Raw genomic sequence first — 17872 nt, forward strand, 5'->3', positions numbered from 1 at the left:
GGTTTGGGTTGGGGTGCAATTCCCCATCATTTTTTAGAGATGAAGGATTTTCAAGCAAGCAAGGGGTGCTTTGGGATTTCAGCTGATTAAGTGCATCTGTCACCTTCTGAAGTGATGGGTTTTGAGCCAGCAGCTCTCCAGTCTGAGTTCAGACTCTGGGTGACATAAATCATTAATGCTAAGGACATGTAGAAATGGATTAACCTGCAATTACTTAATACTTTTTTAATTAACCAGTTACAACAGGCATCTCCTCAGCTCTGATGGAAGTGCTTCATGGCTTGGCTGCAGCCTCCTTCTCCCTGCTCCTCCAGAACAGCCACCTGGGGCAACACTCTAAATCAATTGCTGCATTATTTTAAATTTTGTTTTATTTTCTTGTGGTTTTATTATTATTTTTTAATTATTTTAATTTTAAAAATTTCATTTAAAAAACAAAACCCCAAACAAAACTGATATCTTCATAGGCTACTTTCTATCCTCAGAGATCCCTGAGGTTTTTTTTTTTTCTCTTTCTAGAATAACTAGGGCACTTAATATGCTGTTGACTGATGCACAAGCACAGGGACCAAAATCCCTCTATTGTCCCCAAGGATAAAATGTAGCAAGCTGGGTACTTGCATCTCTGATGTTTGCACTGAGCATTTTCCTGTGCCTGGGAGAGTGAAGCAGAAGGATGATTGCTGCTGATACACCCAAGGCAGGGTGTTTTGGGAGCTGGTGGTGATGTGGGAACCACTGGACATGAGCCTGTACCCCGAATCATATCCCTGTATCTGATGCTCTTGCTTTGAAGTGGGGGGTAAAAAATGTAAATTACAATTAATATTATTATTTTTTTTCAAAGGGATGCAAATCAGATGCTCTCAGGTTTTGTCGACTGGATTAAAATAATGAAAACAAAAGATGAGATTTATAGGGTGAAAAAAGGAATTGTCACAGGCTTAATCTTTTGGACAAAAAGCCTCTGATCTCCCTGTTTTCTTAGCCAGAAAGAGATGTCTGTGTAATCTATGGAAGGAAGCAGTAAATACCTCCTCACAAAAATAAAGCACTTCAAAAAAGAACAAATAGAAATCACACATTGTTGAGGTTATTTGTTGTTCCCCCCCCCAGCCACTCTTCCTTTTTTCTTTAGGATAACTTGTCAATAAGCTTAGAATCAAAAGAGAGGGGAAAAAAGGAAGCTTGCTTTCCTTCCAGAGTCAAAACACTGCAAATGTATTAGCATGAAAAAAAAAAGCAAAGAAAAAAAGAAAAACAAACCAAAAACCTGAATTCCAAATCATTATAAAATGTGTCCTTCCCGCTGAGTTTTCTGCTTTCTCTGGGAGACTTAAGGGAGGTTCTAATCCCTTTCTGTATTGCTCCAGCTTTAAGATCACTTGGCATCTTGTGTATAGTATTAGGCACCTTGATATGGAAAGACACACCAGGAATTTGGAAGGAGTTCAGCAGCAATGCAAAGGGAAGGGGTCATGTGTGCTGAATCATGTGGAAAGACTGTGATAATTAAGTATGCAGCAGAAATCCCAGCTGACCAGACACAAAGAATGGCTGAGACTGTCCTGTGAAAGAGCTGGAAATAAGACTTGAGAGGGAATTTATAAGCAGGTCCAAAGATGCACAGCCAGGATGGCGTTCGTTAAGGTGGAATTGGAGTTAGAAAGGAGGAGAAGTGCCTTGAAATTGAAAATCCAAGTTGTCTTTCCTGGAGGATGTTTTTGAGAAAGGTGCTTGTGGTCCCTAGAGGCACTCTCTAACCCTGGCTGAGCTTTTGGGGCTGTTCTACACTGGGAGAAAACAACCATTCTGGAATTTATTTTTTTATTTTAAGTCTCAGGTTTAAAGGCTTGAGGTGATTTGGAAAAGGCAGCTCTGGAAATGGAGACAAGAAACTCAAGTGGGGCTGCAGGGACCTATCTGGCAGGCACTGGGGCTAAGGGAGAGCCTGGCATGAGAGGTGGAGGGGCAGGAGGAAGCATGGAAGGCAGAATCCATCACTTCCCCCCAGAGCTGTTCCTGGTTTTGATGTGCCAGGTGGTCTCCAGCAAACATCCATAGCATCAGGTTTGTTCTGGTCCCCTGTGCACCTGCAGCTTCTGCAAGCTCCCCTTTTGGGCAGATCTCAGCACCCCTGGAGATGTCTCAGGGACTGTTCTTGAGGCGAAGGCACCAAAATCAGTCTGAGTCCTGTTCCCTGTGTGGGGGGTGCTGGGTTGTGAGTTATTGGCAGCCCAATGCACCGTGCCCTGAATAATGAATTAGCCAACTTCTGTCAAAAAAACTGAGTTGTGGCAGTGCCATTGGGGAAGGCCCATGTTTTCTCCAGCTGGGCACGTACTGTCTGTGCCTGTGCTGCTGTCTGGGAGAGCTGAGCCATCCTTGGGGGCTCGTTACCTGATGGAGAGATGCAGGCACATAGAGATGCTGAGATGGGGAGCTGGCACTGGAGAGGAGCTCAGCACTGCTGGGGATGCAAATCTCCCTGTCTGCAAGGGAGAAAATGGAAGGGAAAGTCATTCAAGTATGAAATCAAAGGAGTTTCTGAAATAGGTGTGTTCTCTGTGCTCTGATCATTCAGGAGACTCGACCAATCATCTGAGATGAGGAAAGCTTGGAAACAGGGTAAATAACAGTGCCTGCTCCTCCTCTCACTGGCAAACACTGCTTTTCAGGCTTCCATTTAATGAGCAGCCTGTGATACAAGAGCCTCCTGAGGTATCTCAAGATACTTCATGTTTTTAATCTCACCCAGGCAGGCTGTTTTCTGTGGAGCTGTATCAAATCCCTGAGTGTATCACCCAGCTTTAGGCAGGGAGCTGGCAGCCAGGTTTGCAGCTTACCCCATCCATCAAGGAGCAGTTTGTCACTCTGGGAGCCAGGGTTCATTTGTGAGTTCACAGAGCTCACCAAGATGCTCTTCAGCACTGGGAAGTGGCTGTGTCCCACACTGAAAACACATTAAAGGCTTTAAAGTCAATTTCAGGATAAACAGTGAGGTTGGAAGACTCTTCTGCAGGCCCAATGAGTGGCAGGAAGATGAGACAAGCTCCTAAAGTGTGGGTCGAGGGGCTTGCAGAGGACGTGGGGGACCTGGCTTATGTTGTTGTGATGATGCTCCCTGGTGTCACGTGTGTCCCTCTGCTTTCTTTTCCAGAGTGATTTGTGGTCTTTGGGGATAACAGCCATCGAGATGGCAGAAGGTGCTCCCCGTAAGTAGATCTCCTCCTCTGCTTCAGTTCCCCCACGGCTGTGAGGTGCTGGGGTGTGCTGAGCACCAGCCAGCCCTCAGTTCTCTGCAAGGAACACTGTGCAAAGGTTTCCCCAGACAACCTGGGGTCACTGAGATAGAGCTCACTGGGTCCATGGGGACAAAGGTGCCAGTGCAGCAGGGCCCAGGAGAGAGGATGGGCAGTGAGCAAAGGCACATGACCCTGCATGAGTCCTGAAATGTCACTTGAGGGCTTTGCAACTTGGTTTCCTCAGATGAAGAAGGGGTGGAGGTCTGGAAGCAGGTAGAATGCTGCTCTTCAGCACTGGTGTTTCACAGGTGTGTGGTGACATAGATGGTGGCTATTCTATTCTATTCTTCTCTTCTCTACTCTTCTCTACTCTTCTCTACTCTTCTCTACTCTTCTCTACTCTTCTCTACTCTTCTCTACTCTTCTCTACTCTTCTCTACTCTTCTCTACTCTTCTCTACTCTTCTCTACTCTTCTCTTCTCTTCTCTACTCGACTCCTATTCTACTCCTATTCTACTCCTATTCTACTCTACTCTACTCCTATTCTGCTCCTATCCTATCCTATTCTGTTCTGTTCTATTCTATTCTGGGTTCAGCTGATGCCTCTGCACAGGTCATACTGCTGAGGGTTTCCAGCATTATCCTGGGACCATCCCTTCTGCATGCTGGTAAATGGAAATAAATACAACAGAGCACAATGAATGGCACATCTGCAGCTTGTGCTGATCTGCCAGCACCTGGCTGGGTGCTGGGGACATGCAGGAGTGTCCCCAGCCATCCCCTGACACAGTGCTGAGGATGTGCTATGATGTCTGCTCTCACCTGAGGTCCAGGCTGCATCCAGGCCAGGGCTTGTGTGCAGGGAGGTGTTGCTGCCAGTCCTTCTGCCCTGCAGGTCTTGTAGCTTCAGAGTTGTCCCCAGTGGGGACCTGGGGTGGGGTCTGCAAGATGCTGTGCCATGTTTAATGCCTCTTCTTGCACCCTGCAGCTCTCTGTGACATGCATCCCATGAGGGCCCTCTTCCTTATCCCCCGCAACCCAGCCCCGAGGTTGAAATCCAAGAAGTGGTGAGTCTCTTTCTGCATCTTCAACAACTGTAAAATGTTTCTGGAGAAGTTGTTTCTGCAGCTCAGGCACCCTGAGTATTTGGTGTCCAGGTTTATGCAGCTTGGGGGGGAGGAGGGATTGCAGTGATGGTCTCCAGCATCACTCCAGTGAGTGCAGGTTTGAGTCTTGATCTCCTATGGAGATCTGAAGGATCTGAAGGAATCTTTCAGTGTAGGATGAAGAGCTTCCAAGGGGAGGGAGTGCTCTCTGATGCTATTTCACGTGGGGACTCAGCTTTTCCAGGGCAGTTTGTGCAGTCTGAAGCCAGAGGACACTTTGCTTGGCTTCTGTTTCTTTCCAGTCAGGTTCCATTTTCAAGTGGAAACATGTATCCCAGCCAAAAAAAAAAAAAAAAAAACAGAAAAGTATAGTTTATCTCAAAGGCCCAGGAATGCAGAGATTTGTACTTTGTTTGGACTTTATTTGAAAATTTTGCAAGGAAAAAAATGGCTATTTTGAAAAAAGAGCAGGGTGTGCAAATAAAAACCTGTAGGAAAAATACTCCTGAAGCCCAGCAGATGTTGTTTTTGTTACTGTGTGTTCTGTACCAATGGAGCTGGAGTCCTTAAAAACATTCATCTTTGGTTTGTGCTGCTTGCCTGCTCCAGGTTCAGCAGTGGTTTTGGTCAGGAAAGATCTGCCAGATGTTACAGCCCCTTGCTCCCAGATTAGCTGAGCTCATGGTGGGAAGTGTGGCTCTATTCTGTGAAATTGTTTTCTGGTTTTTTTAAGGGTAAAAAAAAATTATAATAGTAACTACAAGGTATTAAAAATGCCAAAGCAGCAGATATTTTGTTGCTGGGAGAGGAGCAAGATCTGATGCAGCTTACCCTGTCCATTTGATGCGTGGTGCCTGGGGTTTTAGGACCAGCTCCCTAAAAATTCAACCAGGCTTTGTCAGGAGGCCTCTTAATTTTGACAGCCTGATCATCAGCTCCAGTACCAAACTGGGAGGAAAGGAACCTTTCCCAGCTGGCTCTGCAGAAGGTGTCAATGATGCCTGTTCTCCTTGTGCAGGCTTTTGAGGAGACCATTAGTCAGCTGAGACAATGGTTTATATGCTTGTTTTCTGCCAGATAATCAGTCTCCTACTTCATTATCCTCTCACTGCTATAGCCCAAAATAGATTGTAAGACTTTGGAGTTTATTTTTCATACAAAAGTTCTGTTTATACAGCAAAGGCTTCCTCAGCCCCCAGGGAGAGGAGAGGAAATTAAAGCAGGTGATTACAGCAGAACATTTCCCCATCTCCTTAAGGTTAAAACAGAGTTGGGGTGGGAGCTGTGTTTTGTTCCCTTCCTGATATTGGATGGGACTTTTTACAAGCTAGGATGTTGCTTAGCCCACCCTTTCCTCTTGCATGGTTATTGCCTGTACCAGGTTTGGCCATCTCATGGTCTGTCCAGGGCTGCACTCCTGGGGACAGGATCCCAGGCCCTTAGAGAGAGGGGTTGCTTTGGAAGTGATATTTTAATGAAGACTCCAGCTTTGAACACCTCCAGGAGAGCTTGGTGCTCATCTGGCCTCTGCAACCATCCACGAGCAAGTAGGGATCTGTGGCCACATGTACCCTGGGCATCTCAAACCTGCATCTGTCTTCAAAGCTTTCACTGCAGTGAGAAACTCAGGATGAAGCTCCAAGCAGTGGTGCAAATCCACCAGTGCCCTGAGAGCACTTTTCCTCAGCATTTTCAGAGGGACACCAGGCAAACGTCCTGTCCTCAGCTCATTTCTCAGCTGGAGGTTTTTGGGTCTTTCCAAGGTGAGTCCTGGAGCTCTGCAAGCCCAATCCAAGAAGGGTGGAGATGTTTGATCAGTGGCAGCCAGTGGTTTTCACAAGCACAGGTCACAGGAGAAAAAGTGGTGAAAGGTTCAGCTTGAACCTTGAGTTTGTCCTTGCTTCTGTGGGCTGCAAGATGTGAAAGTGCACAAAGTGGACAGACAATCTTTTTCCTTATGTGAAAGAAATAGCTAAGTGACTCCAGGACCTGGGAGGGCAAGGCAGGGAAAGCTGAGAGGGAAAGCAGGCACAGGAGCTGGCTGAAATAGAAAATCCTGAAGAGGAAAATACCTCTGTTGCCTGCTGAATCCTTGAACTCACTTCTAAAATAGTGCTGTGTTCCTATGAAATTAAAGAGTCTTTGGTATCATTTTCTTTCCCAATTAAAGCCAGCCAGCAGTGAAGCTTTATTTTCTTTTTCCCCTGTTTCACAGATAAAATGAACTGCAGTGATGCCATTCCCATAAAAACTCCCTAGCCTTGCCTTATAAAAGATGACAAAACCTCTTTGTTAATGAGGTGATATTTGCACTGTGATAACCACTTTTTATCCAAGCAGCTGCAAAGACTTTGCAAACATTGATGTAAGCTTTACAAACCCCAGGAGCTGGAGAAGGTTCATGAAGATGGGCTGACCTGTGCCCAGGGAGGGGGATGAAACATGGGATGGTTTTCTCCTGGATCAGAGCCAGGGAGAAACCTCTTGTCCTCTGCTCCAGCTCTGGTGTGGGTTAAACTGTGCCACTGGACATGTTTGGGGTTTTTTAGAGAGGAAGATTTGAGGAAGACTGGAGGTATTGAACCCCCTCCATAGCTACTCAGCCAGCTCAGAGTTCTGAAGGTGCCTTAAGACATCAGAGGGCACTGGAACCTTTTGTTAGCAAACCCATCCCTTACTAGAGGGAAATTTTTTATCTGTTTCACCTTGACCATATTTGCAGGTGCTCTGCACCATGTATCCAGGCCTGGAGTCTCTCCAGCTTCACACCAACAGGGGAGAATCATATTTTAGAAGCAGATGTTTTTGGCACATCATGTGGCTTTTCCCTTCTGGAATAGGCTGATACATGGGGTTTCTTGAAGCAAGGTGGGAAAGGAAGATTTCCTTGTTAATAAAGCTGGAGGGAGGATTTAATTGGATCTGGTAGCATAGTTTATTTTTTTGCATCTCAATTTGTATGGATTAGCACTTAAAAGATAAATCACTACGAGTCTGACAGCTTAAAAGTAAAATCCCTGAAAGCTTATTGTTTTACTACTAATGCAATTCTGTAGTATCTGTTGGCTTCTGACATTAATTTACACTCATTTTCCTATTTGCTAAAGCAGCACAGAATACAGTGGCCTGTCAACATCTTTCTTTCTTGTAAATCCCTCTTCTCTTGGGTTTATAATGCAGTGAAATTAGTTCCAGGAAAACTTTTGATATGCAACACCAGAGACTCTGAGAAATTTGTTTATTAAAGATTTGGCTGAAATTGTTTTAGCTGAGACTGTGTTTAACTATTTGTGGAAAGGGAGGCTGTGAGGAGGGGCTGGGCTCTGCCACCTCCATCCACAATCCCACCTCTGCCTAAGCCCTTCTGCCTGAAGAGCTTGTCCCATTCCCCTGGGGCTGTGATCAGGGGGACCTGGTGGGTCAGCACTGCTGGTGGGGGTCCCTTTGAGAGCAGGGAAGGGCTGTAAGCAGCAAGCATCACCCAGAGGTTTTCTGAGCTTTAGCAACCCATGTTATGTTGGGTGGCTAAATCTAGGGAGAAACCATCAGCCTGGCTTGTCCTACTCGTCTTCAGAATATCACATCTCTTGAAAACACCACCCAAGGTAACAAATATGAAAAAAAAATCCATTAGGGAATTGCATTTACACTTGTGTGTGTTTTCTCATTTCTACCTGTGCTTTCACAGGGTAAAGGGACAGGAGCAGGAATGCTTCTTGCTTGGTTGCCACTGATGACATCTGGCTTTCTTGATGGCCACAGTCGTACTACTGGTTCCCAACTTTCTCCAGACTCAACAGGATGGTGATTTATTGTAGTTGCATCAGGAAGGCAGAGATAGGAGCATGCCTGGGAAGAGGAGAAGAGGAAACAGTCATAGAGAGGGCACCTGTGATGGTGGTGCTTTGAGACAGCACTAAGCATCAGCACAGGAGAGCTGAATCTGAGCAATAACTGTGGAGAAGCCAAATGATCTGAAATACCCACAGGTTTCTCACTTTCTAATATGAGAATAGATACAGTTACCTTTTTTTTTTTTTTTTCTGTATCTTCCTCTCCTGTCCTTGGCCAGGTCTAAAAAGTTTCAGTCCTTTATTGAGAGCTGCCTAGTGAAGAACCACAGCCAGAGACCAACTACAGAGCAGCTGATGAAGCATCCCTTCATCAGGGACCAGCCCAACGAGAGGCAGGTCCGTATCCAGCTCAAGGACCACATTGACAGGACTAAAAAGAAGAGAGGAGAGAAAGGTGAGTTCAGCAGCAACACTCTGGGCAACCCTTGATCTCTGCCATGTGCTTGGAGGTCCCTGATGTGGACCAAGGAGCAGGCAAAGCACATGGGTAGAGGAAGGAAGGTGAAGATGACTTGGTTGCTTGTAGTCTCAGTACCAGTTTCCCTTATTCAGGTGGCTAAGTTTGTTAAGTTGGCGGAGTTAAACAGGTGTTGTCCTTCTGTGTGACCACCCTTCCTATGGTTTTGAGCTCAGATTATTTTGTTTGATTTGGTTCCTCAGTCATCAAAATGAAAGGAAATATCCATAGCAAAACCATCAGTGATCATACAAGGCCTGTAGGTGGATGTGATGAGATCTAAGCAGTGGTTTCCAGAGTCACACAGTCACAGAATCATCTGGGTCGGAAATGACCTCTGAGACCATCAAGTCCAACCCTTAATCCACTGCCACTGTGGTTCCCAGACCATGGCACTGAGTGTCACATTCAATCTCTTTTTAAAAACCTCCAGGGACGGAGAATCCACCCCCTCCCTGGGCAGCCCATTCCAATGCCTGATCACCCTCTCTGGAAAGAATTTTTTCCTAATATCCAACCTAAACCTCCCCTGGCAGAGCTTGAGCCCCTTCCCTCTTGTCTTACTGAGAGCTGCCTGGGAGAAGAGCCCAACCCCCCTGGCTCCAACCAGGATTCAGGGAGGAAAGGATTCAGGGAGCTGTAGAGAGTGATGAGGTCTCCCCTGAGCCTCCTCTTCTTCAGCCTCAACACCCCCAGCTCCCTCAGCCCTTCCTCACAGGACTTGTGCTGGATCCCTTCACAGCCCCCTTGCCCTTCTCTGGGCCTGCTCCAGCACCTCAATCTCCTTCCTGAGCTGAGGGGCCCAGAACTGGACCCAGTACTCAAGCTGTGGCCTCACCAGGGCTGAGTACAGGGGAAGAATCCCTTCCCTGGACCTGTTGCCACACTGTTCCTGATGCAGGATTGATATGGGCCTGGAAATGGCAGGGTGGTGCCAGCAGCTGGTGAGCTCGGCACTGGGTTGGGTGCCAGAACCATACTGGATCGGGCCAGACCTCTCTTGACCCATTTAATCTTTTTTTTTTTTCCTAATGAAAAATATCATGGGTTTTATTTTTTTTTGTCCAGCTGGTAATTTCCACACGGAATATTTATGCTTTGGTTCATTCAAATGTGGATATAAAATTTACATCTGCACATCTACCTGTTGGCTTGTGGGAGGGAGAAGCTGCTCAGCTGGATTTTTCCCAGCTCACAGATTTCATGCCCAGTCTCTAGATCTATGTGACACTCGTGCTGCACCAGCAATCACCAGAGCTGTGCAAACAAACACCTAGATAAGACCCTTGCCCCAAAGCAATCCTGTTGGGGCAATAACCTATTAAACTGAATGTTTTCAGTGAACTTTCCAGGCCTCATCATAATCCTCTGAAAGGATGATCAGGTAACCAAAGGAACTTGTTGAAGTATTAGGCTGCTTGTGAACTGGATTTTAATTTGAAAGCTTATTTGTAGAATTTGTAGAATTAATTTGCAAATTAATATGTCACTCCTTCTCTTCTTATTGGTAGCAGTATTAATTTTTCATGTGTATCTTCCAGCCCCTTGTAATAGGTTTCTCTGAATCAAAACAATAAAATGCTATCCCAGTGAAGTATTAAATGTGTTCAGTCTGGCAAATGAAGGTGGGACTCCAGAAATGGAGATTAATTGGATAAATGTAAGCCTTTCTTTTACTCTCATCCCCTTCATCTGATAAAGATGATATCCCAAGAGGAATCACGGTGTGTAGCATGATGTTGCAGTTGGGCTTTTTTGTGGAAAATACATGTTTTTGCATAGGAAAAGTATACATTTAGGGAGATAGTAGTCTGGGCTTTTGGACTAATAGTTAAATCCCACCTTTCAGTGCCTGTGCCTTCAATAGCTTGTGGTGCACTTCACGTTCAAGAGCCCTGTTGCTAATTGGGGATAAATTCTTTTTATTTTATGGACACCCCTCATCTTTGCAGTGAGTGTCTGGGGTTGTTGGGGCTGCTGTGGTGCTCCAGCCAGGACTGCAGCCCTCGCTAGCTGAGGACATGGTGGTGTTGGCTTGATGGTTGGACTTGCTGATCTTAGAGGATCACCCATACTTCCCCTGGGCTTGCAGCCCCTTGTAAAAAACAGCAAATGGGGAGAAATAATGCTGCTTATTTTTTGTCATATGAAAAAAAGAGAGTTGTTTCTTCTGCCCTCAGAGCTCTGGGTTTTTCAACCACTGGAAAAATAAATGAGTCCAGCAAAGGGCACTAATGAGCAATTCTGTTCCTAGATGAGACAGAGTATGAGTACAGTGGCAGTGAGGAGGAGGAGGAGGAAAATGACTCTGGAGAGCCCAGGTAAGAATCAGCATTGCATTTCTGCACTCATCTCTCTCTAACTCTGTATAGTATCAGCTGGGATTACAGGCTGGTGTGAACTAGAAGTGGAAACAGAGCAGTCTGAGCATGGAGTTCTGTTCCCTGGCAGAACAGAGATTATTTCCTCTGCTAGATGTTGCATGGGTATGAGCTGATGCTTCAGATCACCTGAGCTGAAAGCCAGGGGAGAAGACCTGGTACCCCTTGGCCTGTGGGACCTGCAGCTCAGTGTGGTGCTGTCATGGGAATGGGGAAGCTAGATATGGAAAAAATGTGAGGTGAAATTAAAGAAGATAATTTAAAATACAGTTCCCTCTGTCCAAGCATAGCTCTCTAGTGCCATGTAACTTCTCACCATGGAACCTCCCCAGTGCTGCTGCAAGCCTGGTAGGGCTGGAACTTTCTTTGGTGACATTTTTCAGAGCCATTGTAATTAGTATCAAGTTATTCCATTATTTCACTGAGATAATGTAGTATTTTAATAGCTGGCAATGATTCATGCTAAATGTGCCTTGTGAACAGCTAAATATAGTGCGTGCCACTGCAGCACAAGAGGCTTGGGTTAGAAACTTAATGTAAAGGGAACCTTTAGCAAATAAATTACTGGTGACCCATCAGCAGATCACTGTCTGCTGCCTTGCCCCAACACTTGTGGTTCCCCCCCATCCCTCCATCCACCACTTTCCCAGCTCTAAAAGATGTTAGGATGGCATTGAAATGAAAGGGAGAGGGGCTAGGGCAGAAAACCAAGCAGAACCCCCCCCCCGGCAAAGAGGTTTGAGGCTGTGGGAGAGAGAAATCTCTGATCTTCTCTCTCCTCTCCAGCTCCATCCTAAACCTGCCCGGGGAGTCAACGCTACGCCGGGATTTCCTGAGGCTGCAGTTGGCCAACAAGGAGCGGTCGGAGGCTCTGCGGAGGCAGCAGCTGGAGCAGCAGCAGCGGGAGAACGAGGAGCACAAGCGGCAGCTGCTGGCGGAGAGGCAGAAACGGATCGAGGAGCAGAAGGAGCAGAGGAGAAGGCTGGAGGAGGTAACTGGACAGAGAGCCAAGGAATGGACTGGCAAAGACTGGTTTTGGGCAAAACTGGAGGGATTTCTGGTAGCAGGTCCCAAGTTGGCTGTTCTGATCCTTTTTTTTTTAAAGAAGATTGTGTCCTAACCTCTCCAGTCCCTAACCCCAAATGTTTTGCTAAGCTGGACAAACCCTCCCTCCTCATCTTTTTTGCACCCTCCAGCCACTCTCCTCACCACCCATGAAGGTAATAGAGCTGGTTTAGTACAAATAAACCCGTGAAATACCAAACTTAAAAAGATCCTGGGACCACTGAGCAGAGTTAGCCCCTTATTGGGGTGAGAGCTGGTACTGAGTTGAGGTGAGCAAAACTCTGACCAGTCCAGGCATCTGTCAGGTTCATTATCATTGTTTGCTGCTATGGGCTGTTAGAGCTGAGAAGAAGCTGACAAGCTCCATTTGCCCTTTCCCTGTGTCTGTGTGCCACTTGTGTCCCCTTTAATGCCTAATTTCAACTTCAGTCCTTCCAGTCCCTACCAATTACAATTTCTCCTGCAGGGGAGGGGCAGATGCCTGCCTGACTTGTGCAATGATCCATATGTGCCCCGAAGCATAAGATTTCATTACCCTTGTCTTTACATACCAGCTACAAATGCGATCGGTCATAAAATTATCCACCCCATTTAAAATCCAGCTGCAGGATTTGACTGGGTGACTTTGGGTGTCCCTGAGCCTGGCTGTATACTCTGTAGGAAGTGCTCACTTTTAGGTTAGCTTCTGGTTCTTGGTTTGCAGAACTCCACCAAAAAATAAGGGGGCTTTTCCCCTCCTCTTGGCTTCTTGATGGGGTTTTGCACAAAGGCACCCATTGCCTTGTGCTAACCCCATCCCCTGTGTTTGATTGAAGGGTTTCTACATTAAAGGTAATTAATTAGCTTGCTGAAGAGGTCACAGATATGAAAAAAAAACTTGTAATAAATGAGCTTTTAGGGCAGCCACCCCCTTAATTTGCTGGGGCCAGAGTGTGTGTTATGTTTAACCTGACTCTCCCTGGGCTGTGCAATGCCCCAGGCCAGGGACGCAGACAGGAAGGAATTTCAGGCAGCTCATGGTTGGTGATGATGATGTTGATGGTATGGTTTCTCTCCAAGGTGGTCCTCTCAGCCCCTTCAGGGCAAAAACCAACACCAGCAAATCCCAGGCAAAGCATTTTTCAGTCTGGTAATTATGTAGGTCTCTGGTGTTGTCAGGGCATCATGCATTCAGTATGCTGTAGGTCAGGCTTTGCTTGCATCCTGCACCCTTCCCAGGGCTGGTGAGCAGCTGTGAGAGAGGATGGGGTTTGCACTAAGGTGCCCCTTGAAATCCCCTGCCCCAGCAGATCTGAGGCTGGCATAAGGAAGCTTGACTCTGCCTTTGTCCCAGTCTGCTTGCTGCAAGCAGTACAGGAGCAGAACAACAGCAGAATAAAAGCAGACACCAGATTAGCAGCAATCCTGTAATGAATACAATGCTTTGCTGCTGTATTAATACGTTCTCCTCACATAGAAGGAAATTGTTCTCTCTCTCTGCCACTTCCCAGGCAGGTTTTGAATGGAGGACTAATCCCCTTACTAAGCTGGAGAGCTCTGCCCTGAGCTACTGAGGTGCTGCTGCCTGGGGGGGTCAGGATGAGCCCAAACCCCCAGGGCTCTGCTGGTCCCCCCATCTTTTCCCCTATGTGATTAAAAGCTAAAGCCACCATAGCCAGGATTTAAAATCAATGCCTCTGTTTTCTGGTGGCTCTAACAGCCCCTCCTGGGCTGTTCACCCATTGCCTTCACCCCAGCTGCTTTGCAGTTTTCAGATCTAAAGTGAAAGGGAGAGATCTGCTGGAGCAGAGCCTGTGAGGGGACATTTTCACTCTGCTACTGTACCAGAGAACTGGGGAAAGAAGAGGTGAACCCTGCCCTTCCCACCAGTGTTATCAGCCCCAAAGTTTTCATCAGGATTGGGGCAGAGCAGGCAGCTGTACTCTGAAAGCTTTGGTGACGCCTTCTCAAGTGGACATCTTGGGTCCATCTGAAGGAGTTTAACCTCACCTCCATCCAGCCATGGAGTAGAAGGAGCTTCTGCTCCCTGTTTGCATGGCAAGGGAGAAATTCAGCTAAGTTGCTATGGTGAGGATTAAAACAGGAGTTCTTGAAGGGGTACAGACCTGTTGCAAACGTGGTGGGTTGTGGCAGTGCTTAGGAGGAGAGGTGGCTTTGCTGGCTGCCAGGTGTTGTGTGTCTGCCACAGGCTGATGGAGCAAAAGCAGCAAATGGGCAGAGATGAGCAGACAAAGTTTCATTGCTGCTGCAGGGAGTGGCCTGATGGAGCTGCACAAGGAGCTTTGAGCATCCTCCCCTTGAACCTCCAGCTCCTGGAGAAGTCTCAGCACCCACCCTGGGGAGGGATGCTGCCTCTGCCCAGGGACACAGGAAGGGTTTTTTACCCCCAGGCTTTCCCACTATTTTTAGTTTTGCACTGACTTCAATTGCTAACCCTTGGCTCCAGATTTAATTTGGTAAATGGGGACATGGTTTCTTCTTTATGGTCTGACTAAGATGGGGTGTGCCTCAATGAGCAGCACTGTACCAACAGATCTCTAGGAGGGGACACCAGTGGAAGGCTCAGATTACTGGATTTTCAAAATAAATTTGACCTTTAAAACCGAACGGAGCATCCGGGACAAATAAACACTTGGAGCTGGTGGCTTTTGGGGCTCCTAAGTCAGGCTATTCAGTACTGCCAGGCATATTCCTGGGTTTATAGAAAGAGCTGTGACTCACAGCAAGACTCTGTGAAGGTGGCCAGGCTGAGGGAGCACATTGGCTGGGCCCCAGCACAGCACCAAAAGGATTGATTTTGGAGGATGCCAAGCTTAAAAATTCCTGGAGTTAATTTGTCCTGGAGACACAGCAAAAGAGCTGGAAAAAGGCTGTTAGTGGGATAACTGGTTCATTCCTCTGTCAGAGCAGGCCTTCTGTAGAGTTTTCTGTCATTTTCCAAGCTTGTTTTTATATAATGCCAGGGACAGAGCTCCCACCATTTCTATTCCCTTGCCCAGCAGTGCTCATAATGAAGGAATCCCATTTTTTCTGTCATCTTGATCTTCCTAAACAAGGATCTCAAACCTCTCACAAAGTACCTGTCATTTTAGGATCTTTCTTGGGAAACCTGCCATCTCCTAATGTTCTTTCTTCAACAACACCAAATCTGTATATGAACAGACAAGTGAAGAAGTCTGCTGATGCTCCTCATGCCCCCAAGACCTGCTCCCATCCTTAGTCTGTCTCCTTGCCACTTGAGTCTCCTTTTTCAACAACTGACTGATTTCCTTCTTTAAGGCTGAATCTTCTTCCAGGCAGCCACAGACACTTAGATTTGCAGCTGTCTTTAATTGCAGTGGAAGTAAAAATCCCCCTGCCAGCTTTGTAAACCAGGACCTTTATTGGGAGGAGAGTTGCAGCTTTGTTTTCCCTTGTGCAGAAAGTTGGTCTCATGAATTCAAAATGTGCACCAGTAACTGAAAAAAAAAAAAAAAAAGACAAAATTAGAGAACTAAATCTCAATAGATCAAATAACACTAAGGAAAATACTTGTGTAATGCAGAAGGGTGAATAGGCTTGAACATATTTTAATTTTTCCCTCTATATCCATGTGTTGGATATATATAGTTCCTTAATAAGCCCTCCATTTGTTGCTGGCACAGAATGAGCCTTGCTGCACCAGCTTAACCACCAAAGCTTCAGCTGAGCTGTAGAAATAACACATCTCCTGGTCAGGAGCATTAGGGGCAAATCTCTGTGCAGACCCTTGGCAGCCCCGGGAGATGTAGTCAGGGAGACATTTACATAACCTCATTTTTCTCCCACCTTGTGGATTTTTTTCCTTTCTAGGCATAAAACAAAGGTCAGATCTTTACAGGGAATGTGTAAGGCAAAGCCAAGTGTCTTGCTCTTTGCCTCTGAGGTTTCATTTGGTGCAGTCATATTGCTGGATGTTCAGGGGATTAAAAAATTGCTGCAGCTCCTTTACATGTTCCCCAGCAGAACACCATCAACTAGAAGCTCTTATAATGCAATGTAAAAAATTTCCAGCAATTAATTACAGATAAACTTAGGCTTGCTAAAATGGTGCTTGTTATTTTTATCTGCATATGCAGGTGTCATATAGCATGTAGGAACATTTTCATTAAGGTGTTGGCCTCCTCACAGTTATGTGGGACATGGGGCACTGCAGTGGTCCTGGCAGCAATCCCTTACCCATTTCCAAGGAGAGCTGTGTGACAGCAGCTCCTGCAGCATGGGTGTGTTCTAAATATTACTTCTCTCCAGTTTTCCTTTGGTCAGAAGACATGTAGAACTCATAGATTCTGAAGCATGAACCTTTTCCTGCATGAAGCATCTCCTTTGTGATGACCTCAGTTGAGCTCCTGAAATGGTTCAGAGCAGATCAGATCCCTGCTTGCCATGATGGGAAGTTCTGACCCAGTTTCTTCACCAGTGGGAAACACCTCTCAGTGCTCCAGTGCTTGGAATGTCAAGAAGGATGATGTTCCAGCCACAGTCACTCTTCCCCTTGTGGCTCAGATAAATGAGCCTGTCACAACAACGCAGCCACCTAGAATATTTGTTTTCATTTGTCACTTGGAATTCCCCATCCACTTCTTTGCTGCCTTATGCTTGTGTTGGGGAGCAGCAGCCAAGTTTTCCAGGAACCCCTTCTTGCAAGTGCCAGTGCCCCTCTGAGCTTGTTGGGATCATGGAGCAGCTCCAGCTGACTGAGTGCTCATAGTCCTACCTGTGTCTGATCCAGCAAAATGAGCTTGCTCCTTTGAAGTCCTTGTTTCATGCCAGGCCCCCAAGGGCCTCCCCATCAGAGGTTTCACCTTTGTGTGTCCTCCCTCATCAATATTTCAAACCTGTCATTTCTAGTGCAAGTGCAAATAAGATCCCATTCTGGCCTACAGGCAGCTACATACAGCTGTACCTGTGGAGCTATATACATGCAGCCCTAATTAATTGGTGCTCTTGCATAGCATGAATAATAGATCTGGAGAGTGTAAATACACATCGTAGTTTCAGGCATGGAGAAACGTGGGAAGTGTGCATTCACAGTGGGAGAGGAAGGGCAGAAAACAAGGAGAAAAGGAAAGAAATAATGAGAAATCTTAGAATCACTCCCTTTTTTTTTTTTTTTTTACTTCCTACTTGTCTTCTCCACATGCACTTTTCAGCTGCATCATCTCACTAATCTTCATCCCTACTTGAAACAGGGTCTCTGCCATCCTGGCACTGCTCAGCACTGGTGTGGGCAGAGGTGGAAGGGACATGGGAGGCCAGGGCCTCTCCAGATGTTTGCCAGCTGCTGAAGTGGGGCCATACAGAGAAGGCAGCTCTGCTTTGTGGTGCTGTGCTTAGCTGAAGGTGCTCCTGTTGCAGCTGTGACAAATGGCTTGCTTATAATGCAACCTGACAAAAACACTGCTGAGCTGAAGGGAAGCACTGTGCTCCTGGCCTCAATAAATGTATATATTGCACCCAGCTCACAGCCTCAGCCCAAAGAGCCCAGCTGCAGCTTCCCATATCCAGAAGAGCATCGAGCCTGGCTTTGAAAGAAAACTGTGCTTGCAGGGCTCAATTCCCAGATCTTGGGGTTAAAGAGGCTTTTTGGTGTGGGGGAGTTTGATGGTTAGATGCTGCCTTGCAGGAGAGAGGCCAAGAGCAGGGCAGGTTTGCTGGGGCCAGTGGGCTCATGGTACCCTAGAAGGATGGTGGTGCAGTGCTTCCTCCCAGGGAAAAACAATTTTGTCTCCTTCCTTGGAGGGGT

General features: G+C 46.5%; 1 protein-coding gene across 4 annotated transcripts in view; it reads left to right on the plus strand.

The window, feature by feature from the left end:
- Positions 1–17872, plus strand: part of TNIK (TRAF2 and NCK interacting kinase) — a 145798-nt gene that overhangs the window by 88459 nt on the left and 39467 nt on the right. For all 4 annotated transcript variants that reach the window (XM_030455884.1, XM_030455886.1, XM_030455885.1 and 1 more), the window contains exons 8-12: positions 3161–3215; positions 4234–4312; positions 8424–8599; positions 10917–10983; positions 11830–12034. In XM_030455884.1, coding sequence (XP_030311744.1) covers positions 3161–3215; positions 4234–4312; positions 8424–8599; positions 10917–10983; positions 11830–12034 — 582 coding nt within the window. The remainder of the gene's footprint in view (positions 1–3160; positions 3216–4233; positions 4313–8423; positions 8600–10916; positions 10984–11829; positions 12035–17872) is intronic.

This window comes from Calypte anna, chromosome 9, assembly GCF_003957555.1.
Source record: "Calypte anna isolate BGI_N300 chromosome 9, bCalAnn1_v1.p, whole genome shotgun sequence".
In the NCBI taxonomy this organism is placed as follows: domain Eukaryota; kingdom Metazoa; phylum Chordata; class Aves; order Apodiformes; family Trochilidae; genus Calypte; species Calypte anna.